Raw genomic sequence first — 20,159 nt, 5'->3', positions numbered from 1 at the left:
AAACAAATTTCCCACTGTTTACAAACTACATAATGGACGCAGGTTTAAATCATACTTGTATGGTCTGTTTAAAATATTCAATCACATTTATTGCCTTCATTCATGTTAAAGTACACCATTTTCTCTATTCAGGGTTTGGTCAACACTTTTTATTTATTTTAAACTTCATTCCTTACATTTTTTGGTATGGACATGACCTTGTTTCAACTTTGCCCTACTAATGCAACAAAACACTTCCACCACCAGGTGGTGATAATGCTCCAGGAAGCCCACTGGCTTTCATACTGGGCACATTTGAGACTATGTGACGCGTCATAGAATTGAATGTGGCCTGATACCACACCAAACTGTAATGTGGCTTCACTTATATAACTTACTAAACACTAAGTTATATACATACAACTTACTGTAGATCACAGAAGGAGAACTGAAAGTACTAGAAATGAAAATGAAAATAGGTTTTCCCGGAATTCATAATCCGATATTGTTAGCACTGTTTTTTTTTTTCTGAAGCAAACTAGGATTACTTGATTATCCATTCATATTTTTTTTAAAGGAAAATCATTTTAAAAATGTATCAAATATGACACATCAGGCTTTTGTTCATTTGTACATCTCACAATCATAATAGTTGAACTGAATTATATGTTTTGCCTCCACAATAAAAACTGCCACTGAATGAAACTTGTGTTTTTTCAAGTATGAGATCCATATTCTCCTATATCATACTATAATGAGCCATTAAAGCCTGAAGTGTCAAATATGATAAAAACAAACCCGTTATATATATATATATATTTTTTTTTTTATTAGGGCTGTCAAGCGGTTAAAATGTTTAATCTAATTAATTACACAATCTGGCGATTAATTAATCTAATTAATCGCACGTCAAATTTGGCTAGGAAACCCAAAAGAAAAAGAGACATCATCATCAAAGAGACATTACAAAAAGTAGCTTTAGAAAGAAATATTTTCTTTGATTCAACATGAGGGTGAGTAAATGATGACATAATTTTCATTTTTGGGTAAACTATCCGTTTAATGTTTTATTATTATTATTATTTATATGGAAATATGATTTTTATATGAAGTGATACTCTAAAAAAGAATCTAAAACTGCCAGTAGGTGGCAGTAAATGTCTTAATGAGTGAGTCATTAAGGCATTCATTCATTCGATTCGTTCAAACGGCTGATTCATTCAGGAATCAAGTAAATTACGCTCTTTATCAATGGGCCAATGAATCATTGATTCACCCGATTGATTCGCTCAAAACGCGGATTCATTCAGAAACGAAACTAAACCGTTGTGTTTTGCTCGGAGACGCAGGGCACAACCGTTCTGCTCTGGCTTTATAGGTAATATTTTCATTGGCAAAATTGAGCAAAAGCAGACAATATTATGTCTAAAATATAACACAGTGTTAACTTCTGATTTATTGAATATCACATTTGCACTCCGACAAAAAAAACAGCACTCGTGTGATATTGCGCTCGTTACTGGTGTGATATTGCTTAACTATATGACATAAATATGAGACGACAACTCACAGGGGCATTTTTGACCAAATATGTTGAATTTAGGATCATATCACGCAGCGAGTTGTTTACCTGCTTCATATTCGTCATCAGTCAACAGATGACTTACGTAGGTCAGGGGCGTGGCGGGCGCGTTAATTAAAATTAATCATTTTAACGCGTTATTTTTCACTAATTAATCTAATTAACGCGTTAAAACGACAGCCCTAATATATATTGTGTCTAAAGATTCAATAAACCTTTTTAAAAATGTGATTTTCTGGCTATTACTTCATATGTCAGCACAGGGTTACTGGTTTAACAGCACCAGTGAATACCTCATTTTTCAGCTCTTGTGACAGTCCTTCAGCCTGATCCAAAGGAAACCCAGGCACCAGTTCGGTGGTGAGGACGTGCTGGCCGCTGAGTTCGTCGATTACCTCAGGCACATAGAAGAAGGGGTGATCTTTCAGAAGCTCCCTGCCAAAAACCACAAAGCTTCTGAGTCACTGAGCACAAGTAACGTTAAGCCACCCCGTAAAAGCATGCCACCCCGCACGTGCACCACAGACAGGACGTGCTGATGAACACACGCACACGTCTGGTTCTGAGGGATGTGGGAAAAGCTGTGATGCTATTCTCTGGGCGTGAGGAGTTCCCAAATGTGATACTTCAGCTTGAAATTACAGCTTGCTAAGCAATAATGGGTACGTCAGCTCTGAATTAAAGTTTACAGCACTAGGTGATGAGTCAAGCTAGAAATTTGAAAACGTATCTAGCTTTATAAGGTAATGTTAGAAATAGCTATACTAACTATACTGAGGCTTTTTAACAAGGTAATATATAAGTATCAGATGATACTTTTTTAAATCAGAGCCATATTTAGCTGCAAATAAACTTTTACATTTTAACAACAGATTCTTTGAAAACATGCAAATGAATCAAAAGGAAGTAAATTAATACATAATTACACTTATGCACTTCAAAAAGTAATTTTCTTCCTCAGTATTTTTGAATGGTTTTCCAGAACATTCTTAAATCAATAGTATATTTACTTGAGATGTAAAATGACATATAAAGTTTTCTTAAAAAACAAAAAACAAAAAAAAAAAAACAAAGTTCAAAAGGGGGGAAAAAAGTTTTTTTTTTTTTTTTTTTCTACTGGCAGGAATTTTTTCTTTTTTTAAAGGGTTAGTTCACCCAAAAATTAAATTTCTGTCATTAAGTACTCACCCTCATGTCATCCCAAACCTGTAAGCCCTTCATTTGTCTGTGGAACACAAATTAAGATATTTTTGATGAAATCCAAGCCTGAGGGTATCTGATCCACACATATAGGCAGCAACGACATAGCACCTTTTGAGGTCCAGAAAAGTACTAAAGACCCCGTTAAAACCGTCGACGTGACTACAGTGGTTCAACCTTAATATTATGAAGCAACAAGAATACTTTGTGCGCAAAAACAAAACAAAAATAACGGCTTTATTCAACAAATTCGTCTGTCCCCCATCATACTGCTACGCTATTGTCGTTGCAGCGCTTCCGTGTTTATGTTTGAACGCGGGCTCACGCATGTGTCGTGCTGCTCACGTGACCAGAGCCGGCCAATACCGAGTCGCCGTTCAGACATAAACACAAAAGCTCTGCAATGACAACAGTGTAGCAGTATGACAGGGGACAGACGAATTTGTTTAGTAAAGTCATTATTTTTGTTTTGATTTGTTTTGTGCACAAAAATTGTTCTCATCGGTTGAACCACTGTAGTCACGTCGACGGTTTTAATGATGTCTTTAGAACCTTTCTGGACCTCAAAATGTGCAATGTCGTTGATGCCTATGCATGGATCAGATACCCTCGGATTTCATCAAAAACATCTTAATTTGTGTTCCAAAGATGAATGTAGGTCTTACGGGTTTGGGACGACATGAGGGTGAGTAATTAATGACAGAAATTTCATTTTTGGGTGAACTTAACATGCCATTCTGCATCTCAAGTAAATGTATCTTGAAGTTTTTACTAGAAAACAAGACTAAAATATTGAATAAGAAAGTTAATTTTGCAGTGTGTACCGAGTGATGACTGAAAATTAATCGTATGTGAATTGAACTGGTTCAACTAAGTCCAGAGTTATTTTTACTATTAATATTATTCCAACACATTCATGTTTTCTGTAAAGCTACAACGTTTTAATAAAGCTAAACATACCGACCAATAAGCAACTGTTGTAAGAGAAGCTTTTGCGCTTTTCTAATGTAAATCTATGGAGGATTTTAAACACAATTTAACAGAAATTATTCAAATACATGAGAAATATACTGTATATTCTGTAAAATTAGCAACAGTGTCAACAGAGGTCAATTGTACAAATGAACCAATTCAATAAAATCAATTAGACTACATGACAAAGAGAAGATATACTAGAAGAACGTGTTAGATTATTTCTTTCGGATGTAAGGCTGTGTATGCAATGTTTGTTTACACTACGTTAATACTTACAGGAAGCAAACATGTTGCATTATTTTAAATCAAGCTAATCTACTGAACACTGATACGCTCATTGATTTACTCAAAGGTAAAAGACACACATCCCATCCTGAATGCATGAACGTAACTATATCTCTCTATTGGAACGTTTCATTCTTCTCCCTCTCTGTGAAGTCAGGCTCCCCAATGGAAGAGCATGGGCTTATTGTCAATGGTTATTATTACATTTGTGCTATATTTAAAATGTTACTGTGCAAACTGTTCCTTAAAATCAAATCATTCAAACCCTGGCCTACAAGGTAGGCTGAAAAGGACAAGCGATTATTTTTAGCCCGGTGTTGAGGCCACAACGCTCCAGAGAAGCTGTTATATGAGGATACAGAAGTGCACAATCTTTCTGAGCAGTTGTAATGTTTATTTCGTGTGCGTAAACCTTCTTTTTAAAGAGTGTTATGGCACAGGATAGATTTAGCTCAAATATCAGTTACATAGCTGCCTGAAATGTCTTGAGCCCTCAGACCGCCCGTGATTTTATAGAGGTGTAGATTAACGGATACAATGATGGGATGCTCTGAATTAGCAGTGAGAAAAACGTCTCCTGCTTGTTTTTGTTCACTCACTTGAATTTCCGAGCACACTTGGCTTCCCTTATGTAATCGCACTCCAGCGCCAGCTCACGTCGCATCACATCTATCAAATGCTCTGGAAACAGACCTACATGTTCGGAGACACAGTCAGAGATGAGTAAGTAGGTGAGTGTTTATTTGGAAAAAAATTCACCAAGATTCACCACTCACAATACTTGAAATTTGGGTGTGTATACTTTCGTTGTGAAAAAAAGTGCACTTAATTGTATTGAGTGTGCACTTGTAGTGTACTTCAAATCTTAAATGTATATTTGTATTTGCAGATAAAATATTAATAAAAATAAAAGGCCACTTAAGTATACTTAAAAAGAGCACAATTTCATGACATTTCTAAATACACTTAAGTACACCTTGTAATACTGTCAAATTTTAAAGTTTTATTTTATAGTACATTTTAAATCATTTGTTGTACTTTAAAGAAGCTAATTACAAGTATTTACAAATACATGACATACGTTTCAGTAGAAATGACATTAAAGTATAGTAATATATTAAATAATTATATATTTTAAAGTATATTTTAGTTTACAATAAATGCTTGTCAGTATATTTGGCAGTACACGTTAACCATATTTCAAAGACAATACAAGTAATCATGAAATTATAAATATATACTTAAAGGGACAGTTCACCCAAAAATATCCCATGATTTTCTCACCCTCAAGGCATCCTAGGAGTATGTGACTTACGATATATGATGATCTTCTTTCAGATGAACACAATCAGAGTTATATTAAAAAATATCCTGGCTCTTCCAAGCTTTATAATGGTAGTGAATGGGGGCGCTGTGTTTTGTAGCCCAAAAAAGTGCATCCATCCATCATAAAAATAATCCATGTGACTCTCCAGGAGGTGAATAAAGGCCTTCTGAAGTGAAGCAATGGATTTTTGTAAGAAAAATATTCATATTTAAAACTTTATAAATTTTAAACTAGCTTCCGGCAAAACAGCCGTACACATTCTACGCAAGACGAGTTGAGATGGAAGAGTAAACATTGACCCGACGCATGACATATTGACAAATGCAGAAGAGGAGAAACAAAACACTGGTCACAAATTAGAAGTCTAAAATGAAAAAAAGAGAAATGTCGGATGATTTCGATATAAGAGAAGAGGAGCTTGAGTTTGTTGCCCAGCCCCATTTGTTTGAACCGCAAGAGGCGTCTAAGCTTACGATACTCCTACATCTTACATCGTACGTTGGATTGTATTCGTCTGAAAAAAGAAAGTCATATACACCTAGGATGGCTTGAGAGTGAGTAAATCATGGGATAATTTTCATTTTTGGGTGAACTATCCCTTTACCTGGGGAAAAAAAAGCACTCTTACATTCAACTAATTGCATTTCATATAAATTTAAACGAATACATTTTCATTTAATTGCAATTAAGTGTTAGAAAATATTACATTCAGTTCACACTTAAAGGTGCAGTATGTAATATTGACAGCTAGTGGTTGAACTTGGTACTGCAGTCCAAATTCTAAATATTGGAGAGAGTTGTTTCCCCATCCCTCCTCCTCAGACTTGAGCTCACGCAGGTTGCCAGATTGAGGACATGCAACAGGAATGAAGCAACAGGAAGGCGATGAGCCGTACACTGCAAGTTGATGAGTTCAACATCAACTTGCAGGTCACAGAGCTTTTTAGATGGACAACAAAGCTTTTTAGGTCGGGCAGAATCTGCAACCTCCGACCCAGTTTGTTTGCTGGCTTCCATGGCTGCAATAGGCTGTGTTTTTCACCAATTGGCAACCCGGGGTGTCGAAATACCATTGGGTAAACTGGCAGCAGGCGGGATCACACAGACCAAAACAAAAACAGACATTTCAACACCGAAAGCACAATTCAAAGTAGAATAACTGGCTGTAGCATTATTTTTCGGAGAATAAAGTATGTGAACTTCCTAAATATCTGCAAACATAGTATGGTATTATGTTTCAGTATGGTCACCAAAAAAAAAAATAAATAAATAAAAAAATTCACATACAGCACCTTTAAGTATATTATTTCCATAATAAGTACTCTTCTTCACAAGGGTTGGCATGACATGAAACATATTTTGGGTATCTGCTTTGTGTCATGTCTTTCTTCTGGCAAAAAGAAGGACCGGCAATGCTGTGGTGGTATTTACAAGCTTAAATGAAAGTTCAGACTATATTTGGAGGATTAGGCTTCTCTGACAGCTGAATATTTAACCAGCATTGATCATGCAGCAGTGGACGCTGTTGTAACGATGGTGCAGCTCATGGGCTCTCATTGGTCAGTCATGCAGTCTGAGATCTATCAGCCCACTAAGACCCAACAGGCCTTGAGCTCTCAGTTCTCAGTTTGAAACACACTAAATATAGATCTGAGTGCACTGACACCAAGTTCTTGGAAAGAATGGGGTCAATGAAAGAGTTTCAAAATCAGTACAATTTCATCAGTTTATTATTTCAGCTTAAAATATACCTAGCAAAAATATTTTAGAACTAGGGGTCAATATATGTATATTTTCAACATTGAAGATAATAAGAAATGTTTTTTGTGCACCAACTCAACATTAGAATGATTTCTGAAGGATCAATTGACAATTTATTAAATGTATTTTATAAAGAAAATATTGAAATAGAAAAGAAATTAAATTATTATTTCACAATATTGTTGTTTTTACTTTATTTCTGATCAAATAAATGTAGCCTTGATGAGAGCAAGAGACATCTTTCAAAAAAAAAAAAAAAAATTATTAAAATAATTTCTTACCGAACCCAAACTTTTATATTTTTAGTTATAGGACACAGCAGACGGGAAGTGTATGCTCTCAGATTTGGGATCGGGAAACGACCCGAGCTGACCACGTCAACGCATGTGCACTAACCGCCAGGATACATCTCCAGCAATTCATTTACCTAAAATTCTAAAAATTCTATTAAAGTTATAAAACATGAGTGATTAGGTCATCACCTTCAGGAAGGGCGTTGCTCATGCTCAGGACCGTCATCAGGTTATTCACGTCGCTGTTGATGCTCTGTGCGACTCCGGGGTACTGCAGAAACCAAAAGTATGTTACACAGGGCTCAGAAAACATTACGCAGAAGCAGTTCATTTCGTAAACCAAAACATGTTCAAACCATAAAAGCATCCAGGGGAAAGAACACATGTGCTGGTTAAAACAAATGCAACACAAGTGGCCTCCAGCAAAACAAGCCCTGACCTTGTTGCAAACATTTTTTGGCAGCTAGCTTATGTTGTAACGTTTCAAAACTGTTTGTTTTACTAAAAAAAGTTGAGAGGAGACACATTCAGATTTAGGTTATCTACACATAAACATTCAGGTCGCAGTTGTTTGCAAAAGCAGGTAGTGGTAATTGCTCTTTGGACTTCAAGCAGTTGTTGCTCCAAATTAACCTGTTTGGAGACTTTTATTGCACCATTAAAGGGCAAAAAGCTTTGTTTGTGATTTTGGTGTGGAATGCACTAATGCAAGTGCATCAATATCCTACTACTGCTTCAGCTTAATGCTAACAAAGAAAACTACTGCTTCAGCTTAACCCTAACAAGGAAAACATCTAAATGATTCTATTAATATAAATATTTGTATGCTGCTTTTAAGGGATGGCTACTAAAATGAACAAATCTAATTAATGTGCTTTATTTCTTATGTATATATTCTATTGTGTATCTTATATATATATATATAATTAAAAAAAAAAAAAAAAATTGGTGACACTTTAGTATAGGGAACACATATAAACTATTAAATATGACTTTTCCCTCAATAAGCTCCTAATTTACTGCTTATGAATAGTTAGTAAGGTAGTTAAGTTTAGGTATGGGGTAGGATTAAGAATGTAGAATAAGGTCATGCAGAATAAGGCATTAATATGTGCTTAATAAGTACTAAAAAATAGCCAATATTCTACTAATGTGCATGCCAATAAGCAACTAGTTAAAAACCCTAAAATAAAGTGTTACCAAAAAAAATCTATGTAAAACAAACCTACAAATGGGTTGTTAATAGAAAAATCAACTCTGATTGGTCACTGACTAACAGCAGCTGCAAAAAGATTAAATCTTTTTATCTTGTGTGGCGTCCCATTGAAAATGAACTGTAAACACACCTTTAACGACCTTAAAGCATTATTGATAGGCAACAAGTTTAAAATAGTTTTTCTGCCTACAACCAACCTGGATTTTCATGGCGACCTCTCGACCGTCTTTCATCTTGGCCAGATGGACCTGACCAATGGAAGCAGCAGCAAAGGGTCTGTCCTCAAACAACTCCAGTTTATCCCTCCAGTTCGGGCCCAGGTCATAGCTCAGGGCTTTCTGCACAGATCCACCAGCAACAGACAAGCAGTTTTTTTAATAATGAATTTTTCTGATGTGAAACATTCAAATATTTTGTAGTTTAAGTCGATGGTACCGTCATCTGTTTGATGGGCATGAAGTCAGCACTCTGACGCACACGTTCGAAGATCTTGGCCAGCTGCGGGTTGATGAATGCATCATCTGAAATATTATTAAACACACATAAAATGTTAGTATAGTATAAATGCTATTCTTCAACAAATGCCAAATGAAAACAATGGTCCTGTTTATAGCTGGTATTAACATCCTTCCTGGGTGATCCAATCACAAATGCTCAGCAGAAACAAGAGTGCCACTTACATGTATTACTAATATCAAATGTGTTTCCTCTGACTAAATGCTAATTACTATTAAATGATTGTCAACTGTAAAAAGCGTACAGACGTATTAGCGTACTGTCCTTCAAAGGTCGGTAAGATTTTAAGGATTTGAAAGAAGTTTATGTTCACCATTATAACTTCTATAATTGATCTATTTTAATATATTTTTAAAAAAGTAGTTTATTCCTGTGATGCAAAGCTGAATTTTCAGCATCATTACTCCAGTCTTCAGTGTCACATGATCCTTCAGAAATAATTTTAATATGGTGATTTAGTATATTTCTTATAAATTTTGAAAACATAGTCCAGCGTAACATTTTTGTCAAACCCGTGATACATTGTTTTTCAGGATTCAGATGAATAGAAAGTTCAAAAAACAGCATTTTTACATTTTTGTAACAATGTAAAAGACTTACAGAGACTTACAGCTACTTTTGATCAATTTAATGTTTCCTTCCTGAATAAATTACTCCGACTATTATTCTGTGTGGGGTCATTAAGTATATATTTCAACATAATTTTAATCATTTGGTCATTTATTTATTTATTTTAATCCAATGCATTCATTTTTTTTTTTTTTTTTTTTATCTCTTTTTGTTACTTAAATTTAATTAGTTTAAACTTTTATTTTTTACATTTTTACACTGCTTTTCTAAATCAAGAATTATTTAGTTTTATCAAATGTTTATTATATATATATATATATATATAGTTAGTAACAGAATAATAGTTACTGTAATGAATGGCTTATTTAACACAGTTGACACTGTAGGACACATTAATGTTTACACAACAAATGTGATATGGTCATGATTAGATCAGTCTGTATTTAGTGCTGCCCACTTATGATTGGATCACTTGAGGCAGATGTCAATACCAGGTATAAACAGCACCTGCGTTTTCAACTTCAAATTCATATAAAAATGGATTATTTTAATTGCAAATACTGTATAATACAACACAGTCTCGCATTTCATGTTTCTTAATCTTTATTAAATCTGTTGCCATGTTATAGGTTTACTCAGTTGCAGTGCACAGTCAATCTATACATGTAAACAGGATTTTAGAGATGGTTTCATGAGAAGGAACTGCATGACAGATGTACGGCACTGTAAACAAGTCCTAAGGAGCCATAGAGAGAGCGAGAGAGAGAGAGAGAGAGAGAGAGAGAGAGAGAGAGAGAGAGAGAGAGAGAGAGAGAGAGAGAGAGAGAGAGAGAGAGAGAGAGAGAGAGAGAGAGAGAGAGAGAGAGAGAGAGAGAGAGAGAGAGAGAGAGAGAGAGAGAGAGAGAGAGAGAGAGAGAGAGAGAGAGAGAGAGAGAGAGAGAGAGAGAGAGAGAGAGAGAGAGAGAGAGAGAGAGAGAGAGAGAGAGAGAGAGAGAGAGAGAGAGAGAGAGAGAGAGAGAGAGAGAGAGAGAGAGAGAGAGAGAGAGAGAGAGAGAGAGAGAGAGAGAGAGAGAGAGAGAGAGAGAGAGAGAGAGAGAGAGAGAGAGAGAGAGAGAGAGAGAGAGAGAGAGAGAGAGAGAGAGAGAGAGAGAGAGAGAGAGAGAGAGAGAGAGAGAGAGAGAGAGAGAGAGAGAGAGAGAGAGAGAGAGAGAGAGAGAGAGAGAGAGAGAGAGAGAGAGAGAGAGAGAGAGAGAGAGAGAGAGAGAGAGAGAGAGAGAGAGAGAGAGAGAGAGAGAGAGAGAGAGAGAGAGAGAGAGAGAGAGAGAGAGAGAGAGAGAGAGAGAGAGAGAGAGAGAGAGAGAGAGAGAGAGAGAGAGAGAGAGAGAGAGAGAGAGAGAGAGAGAGAGAGAGAGAGAGAGAGAGAGAGAGAGAGAGAGAGAGAGAGAGAGAGAGAGAGAGAGAGAGAGAGAGAGAGAGAGAGAGAGAGAGAGAGAGAGAGAGAGAGAGAGAGAGAGAGAGAGAGAGAGAGAGAGAGAGAGAGAGAGAGAGAGAGCGCTAAATAACCCGCTCGATCCGAATCCAGTGAGAGGTCCTCTCCTTCAGAAATCAGGACTGCAAGAGAGTCGAAAGATTTTCCATAACGGCCTGTGTGTATATATCATAACTAACTAACTAACTAACTAAAAATAAAAAAGGGAAGCTTTACAGTTGCCATGGTTTTTTTTTCCCTGGTTCACTTGTTTGACCCAGATTACTCTGATGACCTCACATTTTCTGAGCTGATACTGTGGCTGAGGAATGTGGGCTACATAGCTATCCGTTCAATAACCAACATTAGAAAAAAACTCTAGATAACTTTGCAGCATTCCTATGTTTGTATGCCCACTATACTTAAACAATTGACTTTCGTCCAAAGCAAGCAAATTCCTGCATAATTGTGTTTATGTCTCTCGTAATACTGCTTTGTCTACAAAAAATAAAATAATTTGACCTCAAATCAACACCTCATGCACATTTGTTAATTTATTTGGTATTTATAATAGGCAGTATAAATATACAATCCAGTGGTCATTGTTGCACAAATAAACAGTTTGATGGTCACCTTGTCTGGGTTTATATTCCAGTAACATCCATTAGTCTTTTTGAGTAATAAAAACAAAGCTGAACTTTCAGCATCATTACTCCAGTCTTCAGTGTCACATGATCCTTCAGAAATCAATCTAATATGCGGATTTGCTGCTTGAGAAACATTTCTTACCATTATCAAAATTGAAAACAGTTGTATAATTTAATATTTCTTTGGAAACCGTTATCCATTTTTTGTTTCCAGGATTCTTTGATGAAAAAAGAAAAGCATTTATTTTAAATATAAATCTTTACTGTCACTTTTAATAAATTTATTGTGTTCTTGCTGAATACAATAATACATTTCTTTATATATATATATATATATATATATATATATATATATATATATATATATATATATATATATATATATATATATATATATATATATATATATATATATATATATATATATATATATATATAAAAAAACATCTTTCTGTCTCCAAACTTCAAACTTTTTGAATGGTAGTGTATTTCTTTTTTCCACATTTTAGAATAATAGTGAAGTCATCAAAACTATGTAGTATGGGAATTTTTAAAAAGTAATAAAAACATTAGAGGTCTCTCTCCATTCCAGATGTAAAAACAGATCATGTACACAGCAGTTTAGCCATGTCTTAATGGGAAATTGTGTGTGCCAGTCCTTTCAGAACTTCCTGAGGTGTAGTGTGAAAGGTCACGTTTCTGGCATAGCTGTGGGCTTATTTTGAGCTTCGCCGATGCCAGTGCTGTCGCTGTCCTTCACTGCCAGTTGTGCGATCTGCAGCTTACAAAATCCTGCCTCTCTTGATGAGAATGGTGCACGGTGCATGAGGCTAGCGCATGAGCATCGGCTGAGGTTTGGAAATGTCATGCAAAGAGGCCGTGCTGCATTGATCTATGCGCAGCATTCTTGAGTGGGTGACACAAATGCTTTCGTTCTGGCTTTCAAATACACGTTAATGCACACAGAGCGGGGGAGAGTGACCTCACATGCCTACCAGAAATAATCAACATATTTGCACAGAAAAGAGGGGCATTTGTGTCACAGAAGAAGTTTGACAATGTTTGGGCTGCTGGTCAACACAGACAGAAGTGGATTCAAGGGCGCGAGGACACGACATTAAACTTTTCAAGAGTTATGAAATGGAAAGCAAATTGTCTTTTATCTGTTATATACAGTATTAGTTCCTACCGACACTACTGTTCAAAAGATTTGAATCAATAATAATGTTATGTTTTTGAAAGATATTTTTGATGAAATCCGAGGATATCTGATCATTGCAACTACCAGAAAGGTAGTTGAAAACATGGTTAAAATAGTAAATGTGACTACAGTGGTTCAACCTTAATGTTATGAAGTGACGAGAATACTTTTTGTGTGCAAAAACAAAACAAAAATAGCAACTTTATTCAACAATTTGAACCAGTGTCATACGTAGTGATCTCAATGCAGGCTTCCTTGTTTACGTCCGAATGCCGGACGTAAACAAGGATGTTGCTGCCTATGTGTGCATCAGATTAGGGCTGTATGATATTGGAAAAAAATTGACATTGCTATATTTTGTTTTTCTGCGACATATGTTGCGATATGAAATAAATTGAACAGATTACTTGAATAGCTCTATTTGGAAAGAATAATTCTAGAAGGATTGGGGTGATTTAAATTAAATAAATGTTTTTCAGGTATATGTATTCAGGTCCAGAAAATGAATAATCAAATGTAAAATAACACTGCAAAGCCTTCACTGTATAAATTGAATATAATTCATCTGTATTAAAGTGATTTTCTCCTTGTATTTTGTTGTTTGTTAACATTCATGACGCAGAAAGCAGCAAGTCTGCTGTGGCTTTAAGATCGAATGCACGGATCCGATCCTAATGATACACATCCGTTTTCTTTGTTTAAGTTACCTAAGCCATAAGCAGCTGTTTACAAGGACACTTTGACATAATTCTGAGTGTATATGTCTGTTCAAGCACAAATAGATGTGAAAGTGAGCGCAATTCGGTGTTCACGTGCATCTGCGCGGCTCCGTGTGACAGGAATTAAAGGGGGGGTATCACACACAGTTTCTGCCAATCTCATGTTAATCTTGAGTACATATAGAGTAACAATGCACATCTCTGAGAAGTCTTTAGTTTGTCATATTTATAAAAGATAGATAAGCTAAACAGAGTCTTTCTGAAAAAAGCTGAGATCCTGGAGGCGTGTCTGCCATCAGTGCTGTGGGCAGAGCTAAAAAGTCACATGTGCGCGCAGCTTCTGCGTAGAGATCGCATGCTAGCTGTGATACCATTATAAATAAAAAGGGAACAAAACGTCTGTGGTGTTTACATTTTATGCACTTGCGCACTGATTGCCAACAAAACACAGACGTCTGATGCAGCTTCGCTCACCATCCGCGATCTGCAAATCCAGCGCAGAACTGGGATTTATTTATAAAGTATTCATCACTGAAATCATGGGAACAAAAAAACATGCATGTACAATTCTGTTGCTGCCTCAGAAAAACAAACTTCATCTTCTGTTCCCTTAAAGGTGCCATCGAATGGAAAATTGAATTTACCTCGGCATAGTTGAATAACAAGAGTTCAGTACATGGAAATGACATACAGTGAGTCTCCAACTCCATTGTTTCCTCCTTCTTATGTAAATCTCATTTGTGTAAAAGACCTCTGAAGAACAGGCGAATCTTAACATAACACCGACTGTTACGTAACAGTCTGAATCATTAATATGTACGCCCCCAATATTTGCATATGCCAGCTCATGTTCAAAGCATTACACAAGGGCAGCCAGTATTAACGTCTGGATCTGTGCACAGCTGAATCATCAGACTAGGTAAGCAAGCAAAGACAACAGTGAAAAATGGCAGATGGAGAAATAATAACTGACATGATCCATGATAACATGATATTTTTAGTGATATTTGTAAATTGTCTTTCTAAATGTTTTGTTAGCATGTTGCTAATGTACTGTTAAATGTGGTTAAAGTTACCATCGTTTCTTACTATATTCACGGAGACAAGAGCCGTCGCCATTTTCATTTTTAAACACTTGCAGTCTGTATAATGCACAAACACAACTTCATTCTTTATAAATCTCTCCAACAGTGTGTAATGTTAGCTTTAGCCTGTTAGCCACGGAGCACCATCAAACTCGTTCAGAATCAAATGTAAACATCCAAATAAATACTATACACACATGATCTGATGTATGCATGCAGCATGCTCCGGGGGCGGGGAGCGTGAGGAATTAAAGGGGCCGCAGCCTGAATTGGTGCATAGTTAATGATGCCCCAAAATAGGCAGTTAAAAAAAAAAAAAAAAAAAAAAAAAAAAAAAAATCTATGGGGTATTTTGAGCTGAAACTTCACAGACACATTCAGGGGACACCTTAGACTTATATTACATCTTGTAAAAAAACGTTCGATGGCACCTTTAATGCTGGGTTCTTTGGGAAGCTGAAAAAAGTAATCTTTCCCTCACAACCAAAAACACTCCTTTGGTGACAGGAGCTGCGTCTTATTTCGAAGGCTGCGTTCTCCCGAGGTCGCATTTGAAGGCTGAATACTGATATTCATTGTGAGGTGTAAAATACTGTAATTTCTTTCCTACGTTGCAATCTAATGATTCTTTGGCCATGTTTAGCATGAGAATGCAACTCTTTAACAGTGTAAATAAGTCAGAATGCATGAAATAGCATTACACACCCCCCTTTAAACACATGAAACTTTGGTTAAATTCGCAATTCCTGCGATGTGACTATCGTGGATGTGCACATCACGATATCGATGCTAAAACGATACATCGTCCAGCCCTACATCAGACACCCTCAGATTTAATCAAATATATCTTAATTTCTTCTTAATATCTTCATATCTTAAAATCTTACGGTGTGGAACAACATAAGGGTGAGTAATTAATGACAACAATTTCATTTTTGGGTAAACTAAACCTTTAAAGGTCCCGTTTTTCGTGGTTTTTTGATTGTGTTTATAGTGTGCAATATAACATGTGTTCATGTTTCACGTGTAAAAAAAAAACAGTATTTTTCACATAATTTACTTATCTGTATACCGCTGTTTCCACTGTCATAAAAACGGGCTGATGACTTCCTTGTTCTATGAAGTCCCTCCTTCAGAAATACGTAACGAGTTCTGATTGTGCCAGCGGTTCCTGTGTTGTGATTCGACAGCAGTTTAGTGGATCTTGCCCGGAAAGGTCACGCCTCTTACCATAACGTGGAGATTCACGCGCTCAGTGTTATTGTAAACATGTCTTTAACTTTACCCTATCAATTTGAGCCGGAATCAGACCCGGTGATTGGACTGCGGGATGAAAATAACAGCGTTTCGACGCCATGGCGACAAACACACTCTACAAACGCAACTCTTGTGTATTCCTGTGGGCGGAGGTTAGTCAAAAAACTGTTTTAGTGACGTCATTAAAGAAGGAAGTAGAGGGATGTAGTCCAAACTGGCCGTTCGATGTAGGGGACTTCTGTTAAATAAAATATCTCGCTTGGCATTGAACTTTGAGCTTTAAAATTTTACAGATTTTATTTATACTCTAACAACAACATTACACACTAACTAAAGTTTGAAACATGGGATCACGAAGAACGGGACCTTTAAGAAACATGCACTAAAAATAAAATAAAATTTGTTTACAAAAAATAAATAATTTTCACGTTCGAGTGTGGAAAGACAAATTGCTTGTGTCGCTGTTATCTTGTTGCTTCTCAACTGATTATAAGATAGTCTAAGCCTTCAGATGAAAAGACCTATAAGATCATGACAAATATAAACTTATTCAAGTATGTCTAAACTGGTAGGGTATGAGGACCTTGAACTGTCAGCATGCAGAAAGGTTAGCATCCATTTTCCATCACTGTGTAGAAAATAACACAGGAAGTTTATTTGTGGTTATTTTATCTTTAGACACTTGCATATCAGAGAGGAAATAAATCGCATCTCCAATCTCTCTGCACCTTTCTGTAAGTGGTTCGCAGTTACTCACATCACCAGGCTGTAAAACAGAGACAAGCCTCGATCACATACCAGCCTAACTTGAGAGCGGCCATGACTTACAACGACTCCGACACAAGAAGCAGCGGTGGGTTATGAGCTCTTGTCAGTCAAGGAGGACACCTTAATGGTCCTAACAAATCTTTGAGGAGTGACCTAGCCTAACATGGCAGCTTGTTATACAAAAAGCATTCTCTTACCCTGGATACTGAGCATCTGTCCGAGCTTGAGGGCCGCCCCACGAACTTTACACAGTGTCCTGACGATACGCTCTGCGTTGGCCTCCGAAAGGAAGGGGCTGTGGTCCAGAACTGCCTTCTTATCACCTATGTGAAAATAAAAGACTGTTAACATTTTGGACTGAAAATACAGCTTAAAAAAAAGACATGTTTTTATACAGAGAGGTCCAAAAGACAACCCCTGTATGTGCCATTTGAAACATCAAAGGTTATCTGTGCTGCTGAGAACCATTTGTCCATGTAAACAAAAACCCACAAACTGTTAGATAAGGGTCTTCATTATCTCTGTGAGGACATTAGAGCTATTCCTGGATGTGATGATGAGGTCAAAGGTAATCATTATCCAGCATGGCTGGTGTCTACATAGATAAGATCTAGTTGCAGGCCGCTGTCCTTAGAACACATTTGCACAGTCTCTCAGTTCCCATATGGTGTTGATCCCACCCAGGCATGAGGCAATAATAATAAGTCTCATGTAAATACACATTTACATTTATACAGTACTTAACATGTAACTTTGTACATGTACCCTCTAAATGTATATTCCTTTTTGTCCTACATTTTTCTATATGTATATTACATACTTTTGTCTTTAACACCACGTTTTTAATTCTTTCTCTGTATTGTATTGTGTTTTACAGTACATCTATGCAAGTACCTAGAGCTCCTGGAAACCATTCCAAATTCCTTGTGTGCTTGTGCACACTTGGCGAATAAAGAGCATTCTGATTTTGATTCCGATTCTGATCTGCAGCCAGACTGACATAATGCAACTCTGTAGACAGCTAAACCATAAAATATCTGCAAATAACTTCTGTAAGAAGAATCTATTCTCTTGATGTAATGAACAAAGCTTTGAGCCTTTAATAGCTGCAAGCAGGATTTTTTTTAAGCATTTTTCAATGACACTTTGAGCTGTTAAAGCCTATGGAGTCAAAAGGTGAGGCTGGTCAAAATTGGAAAAGATTGTAACCCAATATTCAAGATTATAGGGGACAACAAAAGAAATCAAACTTGCACTGATCTACTAATCTGAAAACTGATTATAACATATGTAAAACTCAGTATCGATGGTGGTTACTGTGCAAAAGTCAGATATTTTTATTTAAAAAACAAAAAACAAAACATGAGACATAACCACAAAGTAAACAGTGGTTCATTCAGAGCATAAGAAATGTACTGCATTTAAAGACAAATAAAATCTAAACTGACCCTTATTACTACTAAAATAATTTAAGCATTAAAATAAAAAAAATAAAATAGAAAATAAAAAAATACAATGAAATATAAAAACACAGTAAGGGTCTCGCAATGCTTTTTGTGTAAATTGTTCATAAAGCCGTTCTGATGTAAATTTTAGGATTCATGAAAATGTTTGTATTTTCAGAATGTTAGTTGGTAAAATTTGCACCTGCTCCCTACCACATGTAAATGGTGCGTAAAACATCCCAAGGTTCTGTGTTCTTTTAGGTAAACTGATGACACTGCATTTTGATGCAGTATGTACAATACTATTTCACGAGTTAATTTGCCTTGTCTTTTTTTTATTTTTTTATTTTTTTGTTTTGTAGCAGACAGTTAAAAACTGTTCAACTTTGGGTAAAACGCAGCACTCGTCACTGTCACTTTTTACCCAGCCGTCCAATCACTGTGGAGGAGGGGCGGGACAAATACTACACCGATCAATAATCCTAACTGTACAATGACTCAACAACAATGGATTTAAAAATATTAACAAAGTTAAAAAGGTGCAGTATGTAAGAATTCTGTCCGGTAGAGGTCGCTAGAGGCCTATTCATAACAAAGGCGTAGCTTGATGACGCCAAGTTTGAGTGCGGAATCTTGGGACATGTGGTCTTCACCTCAACGGACGATGCAAAAGAATAGGGATAGGACTCAGGAAGAAATCATGTTCATGGATGCAATTATTACCATTACTGTAGTATGAAGCAGAGCAGGACTGAGTGTTGTGGGAGCCGGAAAGAGGCCGCTGGAGCGATTGCGCAACACACGCCTCGCGAGCAGTGGAACTTTTATTATGACACAGTCGCCGGCGCCGCTTCCGCTTTTCCGGTCATGAATATGAGGTAACACAGCTCTGTTTTATTAGATACATTTGAGTTTGTTGAAAATGATGTTATAACGTTACTCTGTGCGTTCACTCGGCGGCTGCTGTGAGACACTTATTGCACACTGCAGTAAGCTAGATCGATTTTAGAATATAATTTTAAATGCTGGATGGCTTGTGTTGATAAATAGCATGCAATTCATTTTAAAATGTATTGTATGATGGAGAAAATGCTGTATTACTGTTAATAAAAATAAAGCTGCATCTGATTATGCTATGTTAGCTACTTCACAAAATAGTGTTTTTCTCTGAGGCATGGTAAAGGATGGTACTTGCAAAAAAAAAAAAGAAAGAAAATTAGATTTAAACAATAAGACTAAACGTGTTGAGCTATATAACAATTTGTTTTCTGTCTATAAATATAATCAAAACAATTGTTCTCTTGTCTATTAAAACGTGTAATATATTAAAGCGTCTTTCGGCGTTTCCATGGTTTCTACAAAATAAAACCAGAAACCGCAAAGGGTTAACGCGGGTATGACGCAATTGACAGGCGACTCCTCACACGTCCCAGAGCCTTGGTTAAAATTGCAATTTTCTCACGATTTACAAATAGTTGGAAACATTTGGGATATTGTAAATACTCAAGTGAACAAAATATATAACACTGGCCTAGTGGTTTTTGGATATTTTGCTGCAAAATCTTACATATTGCACCTTTAATATTGCTGGTTACTGCATTTTTATATTAAGCAATTTTCTTCAAAACTGGATACTAGTAAATAGTTATTGCTGTGGATATTCCAAAACATAGCAACACAGTCTCAGCTGGTTTAACGCTGCGCCTACAAAGTGCTCTCTAGCGCCACTAGCTGTCCATTTTAAGAAGAGCACCAGGCATTTTTTCAGCTGGCTAAAAACGCTTTGGTGGACACACGTTAATTGAATATTTATTGTTAGGCATATGGCCTATTAGTCACTTTTGCATTTATGTAACATACTGAAG

General features: G+C 36.4%; 1 protein-coding gene and 1 long non-coding RNA gene across 2 annotated transcripts in view; both read right to left on the bottom strand.

Moving 5' to 3' along the window:
* The window catches only part of coq8aa (coenzyme Q8A, genome duplicate a), a 40,555-nt gene that overhangs the window by 2,840 nt on the left and 17,556 nt on the right, over positions 1-20,159 (bottom strand). Inside the window, exons 6-11 of the mRNA XM_048207446.1 lie at positions 17,047-17,172; positions 9,054-9,139; positions 8,816-8,956; positions 7,592-7,673; positions 4,621-4,714; positions 1,855-1,996 (exon numbers count right to left, since the gene is read on the bottom strand). Of these exons, the coding sequence (XP_048063403.1) occupies positions 1,855-1,996; positions 4,621-4,714; positions 7,592-7,673; positions 8,816-8,956; positions 9,054-9,139; positions 17,047-17,172 (671 nt within the window). The remainder of the gene's footprint in view (positions 1-1,854; positions 1,997-4,620; positions 4,715-7,591; positions 7,674-8,815; positions 8,957-9,053; positions 9,140-17,046; positions 17,173-20,159) is intronic.
* LOC125278353 lies at positions 16,415-17,038 on the bottom strand. The gene is made up of 2 exons (XR_007187122.1): positions 16,810-17,038; positions 16,415-16,709 (listed from the first exon to the last, which is right to left on the bottom strand). It is a non-coding gene; the product is annotated as an uncharacterized LOC125278353 (long non-coding RNA).

This window comes from Megalobrama amblycephala, linkage group LG11 (genome assembly GCF_018812025.1).
Source record: "Megalobrama amblycephala isolate DHTTF-2021 linkage group LG11, ASM1881202v1, whole genome shotgun sequence".
Taxonomy (NCBI): Eukaryota; Metazoa; Chordata; class Actinopteri; order Cypriniformes; family Xenocyprididae; genus Megalobrama; species Megalobrama amblycephala.
The sequence above is the reverse complement of the archived record's forward strand: the minus strand, read 5'-3'. Positions and strand labels throughout refer to the sequence as shown.